Source organism: Meleagris gallopavo, chromosome 14, assembly GCF_000146605.3.
Source record: "Meleagris gallopavo isolate NT-WF06-2002-E0010 breed Aviagen turkey brand Nicholas breeding stock chromosome 14, Turkey_5.1, whole genome shotgun sequence".
Lineage (NCBI taxonomy): Eukaryota > Metazoa > Chordata > Aves > Galliformes > Phasianidae > Meleagris > Meleagris gallopavo.
The window spans coordinates 11,506,175-11,523,878 of record NC_015024.2 but is presented as its reverse complement, the minus strand read 5'-3'; the positions used below and the strand labels follow the sequence as shown (position 1 = coordinate 11,523,878).

General features: G+C 50.9%; 1 protein-coding gene and 1 long non-coding RNA gene across 6 annotated transcripts in view; one reads left to right on the top strand and one right to left on the bottom strand.

The window, feature by feature from the left end:
- Positions 1–17,704, bottom strand: part of LOC104913175 — a 61,868-nt gene that overhangs the window by 30,833 nt on the left and 13,331 nt on the right. The window lies entirely within an intron of this gene.
- Positions 1,004–17,579, top strand: FAM107A (family with sequence similarity 107 member A). Of its 3 annotated transcripts, XM_010718627.3 has the most exons (5): positions 1,004–1,122; positions 6,568–6,631; positions 12,417–12,591; positions 14,150–14,306; positions 14,739–17,494. In XM_010718627.3, the coding sequence occupies exons 1-5, from the start codon at positions 1,099–1,101 to the stop codon at positions 14,844–14,846; spliced, it is 528 nt and encodes a 175-aa protein (XP_010716929.1). In that variant the 5' UTR covers positions 1,004–1,098; the 3' UTR covers positions 14,847–17,494. The 3 variants fall into 3 exon arrangements, with proteins under 3 accessions (XP_010716929.1, XP_003210195.2, XP_010716930.1); XM_003210147.4 differs by lacking the exons at positions 1,004–1,122; positions 6,568–6,631 and adding an exon at positions 6,672–7,637 and having other exon boundaries at positions 14,739–17,579; XM_010718628.3 differs by lacking the exons at positions 1,004–1,122; positions 6,568–6,631 and adding an exon at positions 8,716–11,256 and having other exon boundaries at positions 14,739–17,579.

The following is a 17,704-nucleotide window of genomic DNA, read 5'->3' as shown; positions in this document are numbered from 1 at the left end:
CGTAATGGCTTTTGCAAAGGGGAAAGCAGCACCCAGCAGCAGCTACAGAGGGGAGAACAACTAGCCCCATTTAGCTTCGGGAAACTCTTCCTGGCCCACTGCAATGTGTATTGTTTTGGCTTAACACCAGAAGCCTTTCCAAAGGAAATGTATGTCTCAGCATGCTACAGGCAGCTATAAAGAGATCTGACCCATCACTGAGTGTTACAGAGGCACATGCAGTTTTGGATCAACAGGGAGAGCTGAAGTGCAGCTCCTGTGTGACCTCACCGCACAGCCAGAGCTTCCTCCCCAAGTTACTGCAGCCTGAAAAATAAATCAAAAATCCCACCGTTTACTGGGAGTCATAAATACAGCTTCAAGTGCCACGATTATTTAGCAAATTTGCTAATTAAGGGTGATGGCTGAGGGACAGCAAGACCCACATGAGGTTGTTTCTCCATCTCCCCACTGCTTCGGAAGGTGCAGAGATGCAGACAGTGCCTACCTGGGTGAGCACACACAGTCGCAGTATGGTGTTCCCAACTTGCGCAGCCCCGAGCCCTGCCCAGAGCGGTGGCTGCAGCCCCCAGGGGCATCCACAGGATCAGATCTGCAAAATCCAGCGCTGCTGCAGAGCCGGGTCTCAGGGGCTGTCCTGCCTTATTTTGAGGTGACAATTTATTTCAGCAAAGCACCAGAGAACAAGCCAGAAAGGATGCCACAAGCTGGGACTGCTGGGTGCCGGGGCCCCGCAGCCGAGCGAATCCGCGTCCTGTGACATCTTGCCCTGTCAAGTGCAATTACTGTAATCTTCCACAGCCTCTCAAAATACGGAGCCTGGCTTAGAAACCGGGCATCCGCAGCATGAAAGCTGCCTTTGTGCCCGGGCAGAGCCTGGGCGTGCGCCAGCCGTGAGGTGCACGAAGAAAATGAGTTCTCCACGTGCTGGGAGAAGGGAGGAGAAGGGAACCCTCCCGGCCGGCCCCACTGCAAACGGGCTGGAGCTCACCCGCCTCTCCCCGTGGGGACAGAGGGGGCACTGGGAGCTGTGTGGCCGCCAGAACCCACGGGCATAGCAGGGACGGTGCCAGTGGGGCACAGCTGAAGTCCTGAACAATGGGAGGAGCGCATGGGAAGAAGGTACGTGGGTATGGGATAGAATGGGGGGTTTTGGGAGAGGGCACTGTTTGCTCGCGTGGGGCTTGTTTTGCTCGCCGTGTGCTACAGGTGGTGACAGCAGAAGGGGATTATAGTGGGACTGAGCCGCTCTTAAGTAGTGCCACCTGATGGTTCAGTGCTGGGGCCCTGCTGGGGGCCTTTGGGGACAGCAAGGAGGTGATGGGGAGAAATGTCAGCCTTGCAGAGCAAGCTCTAGCACTAAGCTTGCACCCAGCTTTGGTCCCCACTCCCCATAACCACCTCCTTGCTCCCAACTGATGGAAGCCAGGGTGAGCCACTACCCCACAGCATGGGATGACGAGCTCACATCCCTTAGGAGAGCGGCCATAGAGCTCTAAAGGGAGCAGTGCTGAGAGGTCCTGAGCCACGCAGAGGTGCTGGAGGTGGCTGTGCTGTGGATGTCATTGGGTGTCACTTTGCCAGGAGATATGTCACCACCATGTGGTCGGGCTGTCCTGCTCTGGTGTCAGCTCTTCCACAGCTCCCTTAACAGCTCCCTCCAATAGGTCAGAAAAAACAGAAGGGCTGTCTGAGCTCCTGACCCGCATAAAGCTACTCGGATTACAGAATGCTTTAAGAATGCATTTTCTATTTGTCAGGAGCAATACCAGGAAGGTCCTCCTACATTCCCCCTGTCCAGTCTCAAGCAGCTTGCAGTGTCCTAAAGGCTTCAAGGAATCCAAACTTCTGCTCCCTCCTTTCACCCTCTATCAGAAAGTTAAAATGAAATTTAAATGAAAATCCCTCAAAAAAGGGCTGGGCTGGGACCCCAATTACACCCAAGCAGCACCCAGTGACCCAAAACTGGCACCTGATCTTCATCCAGGCCTTGGCACATGTGCACGGCATTATTGAGGCCAGGGCAATAAGCTGGTTAGGTCAGCCTTGGCTTGGAATTCAGTGCTCCCACCCATCCGTGCCATCCTCCTGATGGCTCTGGGGCAGCTTTGCTGCCGCTCCCTCTCTCCAAGCAGAGCACTGCCAGCAGGGCTCACGGCTCAGTGCTTTACCCAAAGGGCAGAGAGAGTGCATGGAGTGGGCAGCAGAGCTCTGCTTCCCCCACAGACCCTGCAAGAAAGCAGCACAGGGCACTGCCGGGCACAGCTCTGGGGAAACATGGGAGCAGGAGGAGGGCTCTGCACTGCACGCCAGTGCTGCCTGTCAGCAGTCTCAGCTGAGCCCCTGCCAGGCTCAGAGCAGAGCAGCATCCAAGGGTCAGCAGCAGGGATGTGGAGTGCAAGGCAATGCTCTGCTCCACAACAAAAGGGGCTGGAAAGGCTGCCAGCAGGGCTCCAAGGACATGGCTGCTTTCAAAGGCTGCAGCTGCTCCCATAAACCTCCTCTGGCATCAGCACTGACAGCAGGACACGGGGCTTTGCCCGAAGCCCTGTGCTGCAAGGCAAGGACCGGAGCCAGCCCAGGGTTCCCTGCTCACAGATCCATACTGCTCTGCATAGCATCAGCCCCCAAAAGAAACCCTTCCAACAACCACACAAAAACAGCACCAGGGTTTGCACCGCAGCCGTTTCCCCAGGGAAAGTTCTTCTGTCCCCAAATTCCCAAGAGTGTCACTTTACACTAATGTCAGATGAGCTGAGATTAGGAGAGCTTTGCTCTGCTGCTGGGTGAAAACAACAAGAGGCAGCACGCCAGTGGTGGGGATGGCCCTTGTTCAGCACAGCAGCTCCTGGTGCTGAGCTCCTCCATGGGAATGGGACAGGCAGCCAGGGCTGAGCACTGAGCAGTGTGACCAGCCCCAAGCAGGTGAGACCCAAAGCAACCTCACCACATGGGCACACAGCTGGCACCACACTCAGCACCATCTGCGGAACCCATCTGACGGGGAGCAGTGGAGCAATGCCAGGGCAGTGTTAAAAGGAGATTTTAAAAGTCCATAGTGTTAGATGAAAGCTCTTCTGGATGAAAAAGCTGGCTCTTGCTATTCAAGAGCTTGGAAACCCTTATCCCAACTACAAAAATCCTGGGCCCTTATACTGGAAAGTGCAGGATGGAATAAGGCAAACAAGAAGCACTGTGTCTGTGGCTGGCAGAAGAGAGGCAATGAGAAGGGAAAGGGCTGCTCCATGCCAGGGCTGCACAGCACATGGAGGAAATGGCCTCAGCAGGGCCAGCATGGTGCCATCCTGGCACAGTCACACTGATGACACAAGGCTGGAGAAGCAGCCCCACAACATGGTTTTGTGGCATTGGCCACGGGAGCACATCCAAAGCCAAATGGCAATTGGGATCCACAGTGCTCCCTTATTCCAAAGCACTGTGCCCAATGCACCTGTAGGGAGAGCATGGAAATCACTGCATGGCCATGCAGCAGCTGCCAGGTTGGGGATGGCTCAGCAGTCCCCAAATAGAAATGAACTAATGAAATTAAAGGCTTCGCTGCTTTACTGCTGCCCTCTGCTCCAGGGGTTTGCTCCAGTGCACCTGCTGCCTTCACAAAATCCCTGCTCTAGTGGGGATGCTTCACTTCTCTGCTGCCTCCTCCATTTGCAACCAAACCCCCTCCCTTGCAGCCCTTTTCCTCCTGCCCTGCACGTTATAAACACCATTTTCCCTACTTTCATGCAGTCTCTTTATGTGAGACACTGAGCTTCCAGGCTGTCGGCACAGTGCATGGAATAAATGCTGTCCCTATCACTCATGTGCCACAAGCCTCACTTTCTGCAAAGCTCATCCTTCAAGGCCCTTCAGTGCTCCTTAATGGTCTCTCCGCAGCATGACAGCAATTTGTTCTGTAGCTGCCAGAGCCCATTGTGCCACTGAGTGATGCTCTTTCCGTGCAGGCAGCGGCATCCCTAGAAATAGCAGAAATAGCATCAGCACTACCAACCCTACAGCGCCGGGTGGAAACAAGCTCCTGAGACAGGTTAAAATCATTGCTCACCCATTGCAACCTCCCACCCGCTGCTAGCAATGCTTGGATGGTTGATGTTGGTATTGCCAACACAGTGCAGGGTGAGAATTGGGATCTCTTTGCTTTGAGCAGCACATGAAGTTGGTCCCCATTCCCCATCCTGCCCTGCAGGAGGGCTGTGTTGCTGCCCGACCACCAGTGGTGTTTGTGACAAAACCAGAGTCAGTACGGTGCTCATCCCCGTCAAATGGTGTTGTCTTTATGAATAAAAGACAACTTTATGAATAAAAGCTCTACATGAAGCATTCACAATTTTCCACTTGACTCAGCACAGAGTGGCCACCGGCCCAGCGCACCCCTGGAGCTGCATGGGCACAGCAGGACACAGCCTGGCCCCCTCTGCGTGCCCAAAGCCACGGACTGAGAGTGCCTGGCACCCCCGAGGTGGTCGCTTGCCCCCAGCCTAAGAAATGCTGCAGATTTGTGGAGGTCACAACAACAAGAATGAAACATAACACCAAGAATTCGATCTTTCTTAAAGCTCTTTGCAACATGATAGTGAGAACGACAGTGGGCAGGGACAAGGAGTAACACAAGCTCAGGGTGGTGAACCTAAGCACCTGCAGGCAGGTGCATGCCCCCTGGAGAAGGGAGCAGGATTAGGGTTTGGGCTGTCCCACATCACTCCTGCATCTTGCACCCCCTTGAAGCAACACTGGGTCCCTATGAGGAGCAGTCAAGCTGCAGCATGGGGACCCTGCATGGCAGCCCCATCCCTCTGCACAATGCCACAGCTGTTCCCAACTGCAAAACGGTGCTTTGCTACTGTGAGGTGGGCAGAGAATGGGCAGAGCCAAACTCCTCACCGAGCATCACTATGCCCTTGAGACAGAAGAGTCCAAACCACATCCAATGGGAGGTAGAAGCCATGCTATGTTGGGACACTTTGCCCATTTTCTCAGTGTTTCTCCTTAAAAAGCAAGTGGGATCATCCCGGCAAGCATGTGCACCAGCTTGGCAGAGATTGCAGCAAACAATCAGCCCAGCAGATTGCTGTGCGTTTACATCACAGATGGGAAAAAGTCTCACTAATCCTCAGAAGTTTCTTCCAGTGGATGATTTCACCAAGGTCTGGATCACTCCCAGCTGCTGCAAATGAGCACAGATAGAGCAGAATTCAGCAATAATCCGTGAGATTTGGGCAACAGCTTACACAACCTCCGTGTTCAGGAGCGTGTCAGTGACATTTTCACATGGAGCACTGTGAGCAGTGAGCAGAGGTGTCTGGAGTTTATAGAATGAAGCTGCAAGAGGCAATGTGGATAACCTCTACATCTCACTGTGGCTTCATCACACACAGAAGTGCTGGCTTTGATCTGGCAGCAAGTTGCAAGTCATCACAACTTTCTTCAAAGCCTCTGGTCTGAGCAATAGTTCAATTAACAGATGTGTTGGCTGTAGCTCACCAGGTTGCAGCATGTAGCCAAGCTCTGAGCACCCTGTCCCACAAGTTGGGCAACCTCCAGCTCTGCTGCTGCTTCTTCAGGGCAGACTCCGATCAGTTCTCAGTCTGGGTGGCACTTCGAACACGCTAATACCTCTTTATTGCCACCATCTGACTGGAGCAATTTCTTGCCTCATTCGTTAGCTCAGACTTTGGTTACTGTGCAAGATCAGTGCTGTGGTGCTGCATCTTAATGGCACTTGTATCCATCTTAGTGTATCTGAAGCCACTCTCCACTCCCTTTACAAGATGATGGTTCTTTTCTCCAAGTGCTTTCAGCACAGCACAAACATGATCCCAAATCACCAGCCATCCAGCTCTCAGAGCACCCACATGCAGGACCACTGATCAGTGGTTTGTTCAGGACTGATGGCCTTAAGCTGCAGGATCTGGAGCTGGAGAGCAGGATTCCTGCTCAGAGCCAGAAGTTCAAGGCAGCCTATACATGAAGAAATGCCTTCATAAATTGATGCAGGAGCTCTTTGACATGCATTGGAGTCACAGAATCGTAGAATCATAAAGTTTGGAAAAGACCATTGAGATCATCTGGTCCAACCATCAACCCATCAGCACTGTGCCCATTAATGTCCCTAATGTCAGAGGAGATGCACTGAAATATGGGGAGTAACAGACCAATAAAATACAAAGTGAGACTACCTACTATTTATATTGCTTAATTGCGTTTAAACCCACTAACTGCCTTGAATTGGTCACCACCACAGTCCCCATTGCATTTGTCCATGTTTGGGAACCTGAGTAAAGCTGGCAGAGGTGCTCCCTCCCACTCGGATCTGGGAGTGGAGATTTAATAGCAACACAGCCCAGCAGGGCCAAAGGAGATGAGCACTCTATGATTTAAAGCCTGGCATGGCACTGAGCACCATGGCTGTTGGGTGGCATGCTGGAGCCATGTCAGAGAGGTGCTGGAGCGATGTCAGAGGTGCCAGAGCCACCAGCTCTCCATCTCACCCTCTGTTATTGGGCAAAACCTGCACAGTCCTTGCCCATTCCCTCCTCTCTTCTCTTCCAGAAGGAATATTCCCTCCAGCCCCGATGTGCCGGCAGCAGCAGGAGGCCCACAAGTGGCAGTTCAGGTGAGTGAGGATCTGCAGGGCGAGCAGGGAGGAATCCAGCATCACTGAGCCCTTGGATGGAAATCACAGCTGGGATGGGGGACAGCACTGGGGCATGGAGAGGAGCAAAACGTGGAGAGGTGAAAATGAGGGAACGAGGACCCTGGCCTCTTTCCTCATGGGGTTGGGAGCATCCTTCACCACAACTGGTAGTGCCCCCGCTTTCCTTATCCCTTCTGTCTGGATGGAAATGGGTTTACCTCATCCCTGCCCACCTCCCAGGACCAGTGAGCATCTGCAAGCCCTGGCATGGGGCAAAGGGCAGCACCAGCACCCACCAAGAGCGCAAAGGGGCTGCTGGGCCACTTCCACTCCTCTCCTTCTCCATCTCCGCATCCCCTGGTGCCAGGACAGCCCCTGGGCACAGGCCAGGCTGCTCCCAGCCCTGCACTCCCCCTGTGGCCTTGCCCCCAGGACGGCGCGGTGCTGGGGTGCTGGCGCAGTGGTGCCGCAACGTGCCGGGAACGATCACGATAACACGAGCGGTTGCCCTGGTGCCGGGCTTTGCTGTTGCAGTGCTTTGCTAAAGAGAGTGGGCGTGCGGCTTCCTCTGGGCCGATCTGATTTCTCCGGGAGCGTGGTTTAAGGCACACTCGGGAGAAATCGCCTTCTGTGGAGCAGGGGCACAACACCTCAGTGGCTGTGCACACCAAGAGCTCCTCTCTTTGCGGGGGTGAGAAAACCCACTGGCTTATCGATTTTCTGCGGAAACATCAGCCGGCAGAGAAGAGCAAAGGGAGCAACTTTTGGGGTCTATGGGGTCCCCGCGGGGCGGCAGGGAGGTGGCATCCATGTGAGCCTCCATCCTCACCCCACTGGAGAGACAAGGCAGGAGTCGGGGAGCCTCACAGACCCAAAGGCCAGCAGAGCAAGCACAGAAGGCAGAAGCGGCCACCTGGCCCCATGTCACGGGACACGGGGCAGCACGGGGCCCCTGGGCTCCCCAGGGGCACGCTGCAGAAATCAGGTAAGCAAAGGACCCCCACAACCCCGTGTCCCCACATCCCCATGTCCCCTCCCTGCCTTGGGCAGGGACTGCTGAGCCCCACGGGGTTCTGCACCGCACCCCTATTTGTGCACAGGTGTCTGTGGACCCTGCTTTAAGTTTAGTTTGAGATATATTAGGTTTCCATAGCACTTTAGTGCTGCCCAGAAAACAGACCCATATCCCACAAGATATTCCCTAAACCAACGCACGGCACAATTTGATGTTCTTAGAGAGGAGTTAGGTGGGACGGGGGGTACTGCTGATGTAGCTGCAGCTCAAGAGGAAATGATTTTCTCTGCATTCCAGAAAATCCCTTTGAGCTACCTTAAAACATTCATTAATGATTGATGCATGTCTCCACATAAGGAAAGGCACACAGCAAATATTTGATGATATATTCAAAATAAGTTTGTGATTAGCAAGGACTGCTGAGCATCTGTCACTGCTTAACAAAACGAATCGAGTTGCTCCACACGCCGCTCAGAGGGCAGGTGTCCCTGGTAATTGTTAACAGTGGGATCCCAGCCCCAGCACCTTGCTTACCACAGTCCAAGGTGATTAAATGAAATCATTAACCAACATGCCAACGCTCAGCTAGAAGAGTGGGCAGGGCAGAGAACTGCAGGCACCACTGAGGTTCTCTCCCTTTCTGACCCCACGGGGTTTATTTCTGACTTTCGGCACCCACTGCTCTGAGGAGCGACCTCACGGCTGGGACACGTTTCCCACAGTGGCCACATCAAATTACATTTGCCTCATTGCATTATAAATACCAGAATTCGGCCTGCTTAATTATTTAAAACCCTAGATTAAAATCAGACAAAAGCTCTTTGCTTCCATTCCGGACCACGCTTATCACTGATGGATGACGCGGCTGTCTGGTGACAAGCAGAAGGAGCACGCCAGGCCCCTGGGACACAACACTGCCATGCTGCTGATGCAACACAATGGAGGGATGCTGAGAAAGTTTTGTTTCTCAATGTTTTAAAAAATCACTGATTTCAGGTGTGATGAGGCTTTTAAACTCACATTATTGCACAGCTCCGATTACTTGTGCAAGTAGCTTTAAACCTGCTTGGGCAACCTGTGTTAAGTACGGTGGTTTGCAGTCTCCTTCCCTGTGGGATGTGTGTGCCCAGCTCCGTTTAGCAGCCCGTCGTTAATATGCTGCTTCTCTGAAAATATGTATTCACAAACAAACGCCAGGCACTCAGAAACCAGCAGCTCTTCTCCCAGTGGCCACTTCTGCCCACAAAACCTCAACTCAGTGCCCTCACAAACCCAGAGCCAGGGCTGTGAGTTGTAAGTCTGCATTTTGGTTGGGTATTAGGAACAATTTCTTCTCAGAAATAGTGGTGATACACTGGCACATACTGCCCAGGGAGTGTGGGGGGGTCACTATCCCTGGAGGTGTTCAAGGACTGTGGAGATGTGACACTGAGGGATGTGTTTATGGGCATGATGGGGGTGGGTTGGTAGTTGGACTTGGTAATCTTAGTGGTCTTCTCCAATCTTAATGATGATTCTATGATTCTGTTATTCTCCCATGTTTCATCTCTTCCTCCAAGCACCAGGTTACACAGAATTACGAGCAGTGCCTCTCTGACCCCGGCTGCCATGCCCAGAGCAAAGCCCTCTGCCCATTTGTACAGGGATGACATTTCACAGAGGTTTCATTCTCTGCCCAGAAAGGGACTCCCATAAAATATTTTTAACAAGAACAGTTTGATCATTTCCTGCAGTTACTGAAAAACCTCTCCCCAGATGCTCCTGTCAGGAAATCAGTTCTCAGCAGAAATAAAAGTCTGCCAACACTTTGACTGAAAACACTCAATTTTTCTTCTGATCCCTTTAGCCCTTTCCCCTTGGGAAGGGCAGCTGGAGCTGGGCAGCCAGAGCAGCACCTCGTTTACCTGCCTGCCCGGCCCTACAATCCCCTTACAGCACTCCTGGGGATTATTTTCATCCCAGCAGTGGGAGCAGTGCAGGCTGCGTGGCTGCCATGCAGAGGAACAGCCCCACATGCATGGACAAAGTTGTGAAACTCAACATAAATTCTCTACAAAGGGCACCTCCTGCAGCCCCAAGGCATTCAATGTCATTCCAAAACTGATTTTCTTCTTCTCAAAAGATTGGGGCTGAGCAATTTGGGCAAGGATTGCAGGCTTGCAATTTTACCAAAAGTCCCCCAGGATTTATACGGATTTCCAGGAATTTGAGCTTTGCTTGAAGTCAGAGCAGACCAAGCTATTAAAAAGTCGTTTTTCTCCTCCAGGCAGCCCTGTGCCCGGGTGGGGGCAGTAGGTCTCCAGCACCCCTGAGAGCTGAGCCCCTCCAGAGGGGTTCCCATGGGGCAGAGGAAGGCAGGGAGCTCATCCCAATATCTACCAGCAGCTCAGCCCCCCGGTCCAGGCACTCCTGCTCTGTGTGTACACAGAAGTCACATGGAAACACAGCTTTCCTAGAGAGCTTCAGGCTTCTAGAAACATGGAAAGGGAAAATATTTATGAGCAAGCAAAAGCAATGTGTTGAAGCAAACACGGCTACTTTTGAAAAGCAACCGTCCAAAGCAGATCTGTCTGAAAGGTCACACTGTCTTTCCGAGTACAGCTGAGGGTGTCAGAATGCACATGCATTTTTTTGTTTATATCTCGCCAAGAACAATATAAAACTGCCTGGCACCTATGGCTGATTTATGGCAGTGGCCCAGGAGGTGCCGGAGCTGACACTTGTTCATTGATCTATGGCCGAATCATGCAAAACCAGACATCCTGCTGTAAATCCTCCGTGGAGACCTGCCTTGATTTACACTGCTGGCACTATAAATAATGACAAAACGCACCCTGATAGCAGTCTGTCTCCCTATACGTGGGCATGAATTAGACTGTGTCTTGAAGATGACAGATCTACTGTGAGAGAAGCATTTTGCCCAGGGTCCCTCTCTGCCAGCCTGTAGCAGAAAGGATGCCCCGGCCTTACTCCCAGCATAACCCCAAGCAGTACTCCAGGCCTCATTTTTCTTTTTACCCTCAATGCAAATGCAGACATTCCTTGAATTGTTCCACACGAATGTCTTGTGAAGATTTAAAGTGGGGTTCCTGTCGAGAGGTTTGTGGTTCCTTCCCAGATCACCTCGTGTAGCACAGCCTGCAAGCAGTGCTCTCTGAAAACACCCGGCGCTCTTTGAAGTTCCTTTTTTTGTTTGCAGAATAAAGCCACTGCTTTGCCATGGGAAAGGGGAGCTCACCCATTTCACTGACAGCAAAACAACCCTTTGCTTTTGTACCTTCCTTTCTTGCCTTTTGCTCGCCTCTTTTCCCATGGAAAACAAGACCCCCGGAAAAGGGACAAAGTAGAATTACGGACTCCAGCAATGTAACCCCAGTGAACACCCAATGCACTTTCCACCGTTCCAAAACCAGCTTTCACTGAGCAGCAATCAGCCATCAAACCACGCTGCCTTCACCCCCACGTCCCCCACAAGCAGGGCGAGGTGCAGCCTCAGCGCTCAGCTCCTTCCCTCACCAACAGCACCTGCCATCCTGGAGGAAAACAACCTGGTACAGGAAACCTTTGCTTCCCCACGCCATTTGAATAGGTACCGAACTATTCACCCCAATTACACTCTTAATGGACTCCAATCTGTTTTCCTTTGTTCCCAGAGCAGCAGGGCACTGCCCACATTAACATTCAATGAGAAGTTGTTTGATACTGAATCATTTCTTCAGCAGTACGATTTCTTACACAATTCTGTTTGATTGCAATCCACTTTACATTTGCAGAGTACTTACTGCCTATGAAAGAATGACCCAGCCTGCTTTAACTTGCTTTTTTTTTTTTCATTTTATTGATTTCTCTTTTAAAAGGATTTTATTCCTTTTGTACGTGAGACTACGATAAGAGAGGGAGACAGCATTACTGAACAAAAGCTGTTTTCCTTGCTGCTCCATCAACCCATAGGCCTTCCCATTAGGTACCCCAAAATACTGTAATAACAGAACACTTGAAGCTGCCTACACTCTTTTTCTGGTACTTTTTGTTCTTGCCACTGAACTCCCAAATTCACTGAGTGAGTCCTCAGGAATGAATGGCTCTTCCCAGTCCTTGATGAGGCCATGCCCTAGCATAATTGCAGCCATCACAAATGCACTCTGCACTTAAAGTGCAGCCCACAGCATGCATCTTGTCTTAAAATTTGTGCTTTGCACTCCTTTTGTGTGGGCTTTTTTGAAAAAGTGAGATGTAGAGCACTTGGGAAATGACAGCAGTGAGCATGCCCTGTGGTTTGCCTGAAATCCAACCTGCCACCGCTTAGAAAAGAGTGGGCCCTTGTTGCTACATCCAGAACACACAAATTATTACAGCGTGTTCCTGGGCTGCACATGTGAACTACGCTTTCCTTAGCATTGGGAAGAATCCTGACTGCTAGGGCAGCAGAATATCAGCAAAACCCAATGCTGATGAGACATGTCAGCCACAGCAGCACTTCCCAGGACCCTCAAGTCCTGCAGCTCCAGCCCTGCTCCTGCTGTCAGCTCCGGCTCAGCTGATCTTACACTAATTAGTCCTTGGCATCAACTGCTGCAGCCACAGAAGCGAGTGGCTGGCAATTCATTTAGAAGTGATCTAATTAATACGTGCCTCTTCAAAGCGAATATTTTCTAAAGGTGCACCAAGCACCCCAACACAGCTGCTCTCACCCAGGGAGAGATCTCCCACGGGTGCACCCCACCCACCAACACCTCTCTTATCTTCCAGCCTCGATGTACACAGAAATACAGCAGGAGCACTCTGACAGTGGGAGCATCCTGACTCACCCAGACTACATAGATGGGAACCCAGACCTGATCAAACCTAAAAAGCTTCTCAACCCTGTCAAAGCCTCCAAGAGCCATCAGGAGCTGCACCGAGAACTGCTGATGAACCACAAGAGGTGAGGGGGGGTCACAGCAGTGCAGAGCCCAGCACCAGCACCAGCACCACCTGTGGTTGGAGGGAGGGATAAACCCTGCCACTTGCACACATGGGGTGCAACCCACCAAAACACTCTTCCCTGATGTGACAGATTATTTTCAAACATTTTCAAAATGCCCTAACAAACACACTGACACAGCCACACTTTGAACCCTAGCCAAAAAGGAGCCGAGCCTCTGTTCAAAATAAGTGTGCTCATGATGAGGGTCAGACACAGGCGTTAATTCAGCCAACAACAACCCTGCCAGTAGGGTTCATTGCTCAGTACTGGCACTGCCCAGAAGCAGGAGAATTACACGGACAGTGCCCAAGCCATTCTCCAGCACTGACGCAGTCATCTGAACCAGGCAGGTATTCCTAAAACACTGTAACGCGACCTGGTTAAAGCATCCTTGGCCAGGATCTCCTGGCACAATCGCTATCATCTCCTGAGCAGGTTTAGGGCAGCCAGCAAGTTGGCACAGTGCTCCCAGAGAGAAGGAGGAGCAGCATCTATACACAACCCTAAGTCACCAGCAAATCCAGCAGCTTTGCTGTTTGCTGCATGTTCATACTGAGGGGAAGAGAGGAGAGAGCAGGATCTGTGCTTGCTCCCATTTCTGCTTTCTCCCTTAAGCAGAAGCAGGAGCAATCCGCATCAGCAGCTTGTGCAACAAAACTTTGTCTTAGTCAACACCTCCGGGCACTAACAGGGCAGGCTGATTAAATCCAGGAGCAGTAACAAATTCAAAGGCAATACTGCAAACTCTGTGTCTCCAGCAAGCCACAGCAGGCTTACCTTCAGCAAAGCCCGGGGCCTGTCTGCCAGAGAAACCATGTTACAACACCTCTCCTGCAGATATTTCCCTGGGATTTCCAACACCCTCAGCCTGCTGATTCCAGTGAGTGTTCAGTCCAGGCCAGGGGAGGTCAGGCTCTGGTGCAGCTATGCGATCTTCGGCTCCTCCTCAAAATCATGACTTCAGCCAACTACTTCTGTGACTTCTTCCAAAATTATTCCAGTTCCAGTTGCTATTGCAGAAGATAACCTATTTGAAAGCTGCCTTGGTCTCTGTTTCATAAGTTGTTGTTCAGCAACACAAAACTGTGGCTGCAATGAAGTGTGACCAGAAATCAGCAAAGGTTTGTTGATGTGCACAGCCACATACATGTATTTAGGGGGCAGAAGCAGGTAGGAAAGTGGCTGGGGTCAGAGGAGACAAACATTAGTGCTTAAACTGAGGCACAGCAGGGATCGCAAACCCTCAGCTCTGGAGGAAGCCGAACTGCCAGTACAATTACTGCAGTTCAATGACTACCCCTGCTGGTGGAAAAAAAATCTTCATTATTATAAATTCCCTCTGCGCTGCTGGAGCTGTCACCTACACAAATGATAGTAGGACAGCCCATTTCCCCTTCTGCACAGGAAGGCACAGCACATCAGTGTGGCAGCATTTGGGATGGGGGCTCTGGGGGCTGCCAGGCAGGAGGGGGATGGTGGGTGAGCAGCTCCTCATTTGTCTGCTTTTGGTCTACAGAGGCTTGAGTGTAGACAGCAAGCCAGAGTTGCAGAGGGTGCTTGAGCACCGACGTCGAAACCAGGTCCTCAGACAGAAGAAAGAAGAGGAAGAGGCCAAGAAGTTGCAGTCTCCCTTTGAAAAAGAGCTGCTGAAGAGGCACCAGCGACTGGATCAGGTAGGATCAGGCTGTTAGCCATCCCCAGGGTTGTTCAAACCACCAGGAGGTGGGTGGCTGAGGCTCCCCTCAAGGAATAGTGTTGGCATCCCTCCATAAAATGGGAGCCAGGGTACATCCCTCTCTACCATCCCACATAGCTGCATTGCCTCATCCTGGCAATGAAACTGCTCTTCAGATAAAGCAACTCCTGCTTGCCTAGTGGAGATATTCCTCCCTCAGGAGAAAACCAAGTGTACTGGTGTACCTAGAAAAGAGACTGACGGTGAACACAGCTTTGGAAAAAGAGAGCACCTGTATGCAGCACAAAGTTATTCAGTTCTGGGCAATAATAACTAGACATGCAGCAATTATGAACACAGAGTTTTAAGGTAGATAATGCACTTTTGTTCTTTAGGTTGTGCAGTTAACAATGACTCTTTTTTATTATAGCTGGAGAAACAGCATGAGAAGCAGGAAGATCATGCACCAGAATTCATTAAAGTCAAAGAAAATCTGAGAAGAACATCAACAGTAACTGGGGAAGAGAAAGCAGCGTAGCTTCTGCCAAAACCTACCAAGGCTGATGTTTCTGTACATGGACACTCACAGCCACATCTTTGGGGCTACTCATGTCATTAACACTTGCTCCAGTAGAAGGCACAAAAAAGCTTTTCCCATCCCAGGAAGGTCTCATGATCGAAAAGGTGCAGTACTCACTGAAGAGGACCTCACACGAGGTGGTGCAGAGCGAAGTGATGTCCCTTTCCTCCCCAGTTGTGGGAGCACACTAACCTCCAGCTAACTCCTGGTTAATCCTCACGATGCGGCCAAGGTGTGAGCCAGGGCAGTCAGCAGAGAGATGGGCATTGCCGTGGGCTGGGGGACCTGCATCCCCTGGAGGTGGGCTCACCAAGCAGGGCAGCCACCAAGCAGGAGGCCGGCTGCAGCTTTGGAAATCTCCTGGCAAATCAGCATGGTGTGTAAAGGGACAATCTATGTATCACTGGGAACAGCCCAAGGGTTACTGGCATTGCAGCACCACGCAAGACAAACAGTGCTATCACACTGCGAGAAAAATCAACTCCTGAGTACCCACACCAGTTCAGCATTGGAAGGCCAGGTGTCACTTGTTCTTCACGAGCATCTTTAAGCTGCATTTCAACTTGCTTGTAAATAGCTATTGAGCTGTTTGCCCTGTTCCATGCTTAGGCATAAAATACGCAGAACTTCCCATGAAAGCCCCAGATGAGAGGCAAATGCTCCATGCAGGAATCTGGGGGCTCAGCATGGTTATAAGTGGAAGCATGTAGTGAGCAGTCAGCAGGCTCCTGTGGATCTGGCAAAGAGAAGCAGAGATGAACTGCTTCGTGCCTCCCTGCTGAGCCTCAGACCCACACCCTGGACATGTGCTACTGCAGTGGCCAGCAAAACCTGTCCTGTGATGCCATGCTGATGTCAGGACGCTGGCAGGGTTCACAGCTGGCACGAGCACGTGTTGTGGGCTACAGGGCATGGAGGTACTGCTGCAAAGCTGCTTCTCAGTGCTCCTCATCCCTTCTTCCAGAGGACAGTGTTGCCTCACTCCAGTTGCCATGTCACAAAGGTAAACATCTTCTTGCTGCTGACAGAGCAAAGCTGAAATACATGGTGCCTTTGCACCATGGATGGATGGAGCACATCACATTTATGAGGCACTCATGCCCTGAGATGTTCACATGTAGAGCTAAAATTGCTTCTTCAGGTAGATCCCAGCTTCTCTCAGTCTTGCTACAAAGCCTCTACAGCAAAACTCACTGACTGCCTTCAAACACTGGCTCTTAAACAGCAAGAATTAACAGGCATGGTCAGCTGAGAAGTTAAACAGTGTCCACCATCCACATGTTCAGTGGATCCATATGTGAATTAAGGGAAAGGGAGCATTTATCACATCTTTATCAAGGAGCTACTAACCCATTCCCCAGATCCTCTGGCCCAGCAGGGTGTTTCATTTCAGAGGATGCTGCTCAGCCTGGCAGCTCAACTAAAGCATCTGAGCCGTATCACACGTCATGAGCAGCAGTACAGGTATGGGGGCTCTGGACAGTACTACATCACAAACCTCTTGGCCTGGTCTCAGCCCTTGGGAGCCCCGTCTCATAGCACTGCCCCTGTGGCAGCTCTTAGCCTCTCACCCATCACGCTTATTCTAAAGAGGCTGTTGTTTCAGAAATCCAGTGCGTATGGTCCTTATGGATCAAACAAGATCTGACAGGATTTGTTATGTCTTTTCCCACTGTGAAGCTTTTCATATAGCCTGTAATTAAAACCATGAGGGAGAAGCAGCACTGAGCATTTATTCAGGCAGAAAAAAAAGCCAAATTCCTGTAAGAGAAAAATATTTTGCTAAGGATGCTTGTACAGAGCTGCAGAGAATGCTTTACAATACTCCATCGATTATCAGTTTCAGTAACAAATCAGAACATACCGAGCTGTGTTTTTGTGAGCAGTTATGACACAGATCAAGTAACCTTGATCAAAGAGCTTCAAAAAATTAAGCAAATTAATTTGTAATTTTGCCACAGATGGAAATGCACTCCAGAAGAGACAATCTGTCATTCCATATGCACCGGTGAAATCAGCGCTATTGGCTCTCCTTGCCTGGGACAGGGGCACTTACAGAAGACCTTGGGTGGGAAGCTGAGTGCTCAGTGCAGGTGGAAAACATTTGGCTGTTATCTTCTTGAATATTTGGTATTATCTGAAAAAAATCAAGGTGTCTTCCTTTCACCTGGTGTCCATCAAGCATGGAGAGGGGCTGCAGTGTGGGATTGCTGAGTGGCGTCAAGTGTCCAGAAAGGAAAGGGGTGGCCAAATAGCACTGTCCTAACAAACATTATGCTAATAGAGCCCAAAGAAATCCTTCCAGATGTGGAGAAACAACAGAGTCCGAAACAGGCAGAGCAGAGAAGACAAGACCCAACACTGCAGGACCCCAGCAACCCCAGTGGACGTTCCCAGCAAGAGATTTTGGGATATCTTTGTGCGTCCTTTCCTTTTAAATGAATTCCTGAATTTGGGGCCTACCCCGTGTCCCTAGAACACGCTCCTTAATAAATGTGGTGTATCCGGATACAGATGATCAGAATATTCACAGAAGACAATTTTTTGCACGGTGTATGTGGTGTATAGTTTCTATTGTGTTGGTGTTCATACATATATATAAACGCATGTTGTGCAACTACTGTTAACAGTCACTGCTCACACTGCTTAATGAGGACAGTTCTGAAGAAATAAACCACCAGCCCACCCCCCATGCCCAAAGCCACGTCCCTCAGTGCCACGTCTAGATCTTTCTTTATCACCTCCAGGGATGCTGAACCCACTGCTCCCCGGGCAGCCTGTGCCAATGCATTGCCACTCTTCTGTAGAAATTGTTC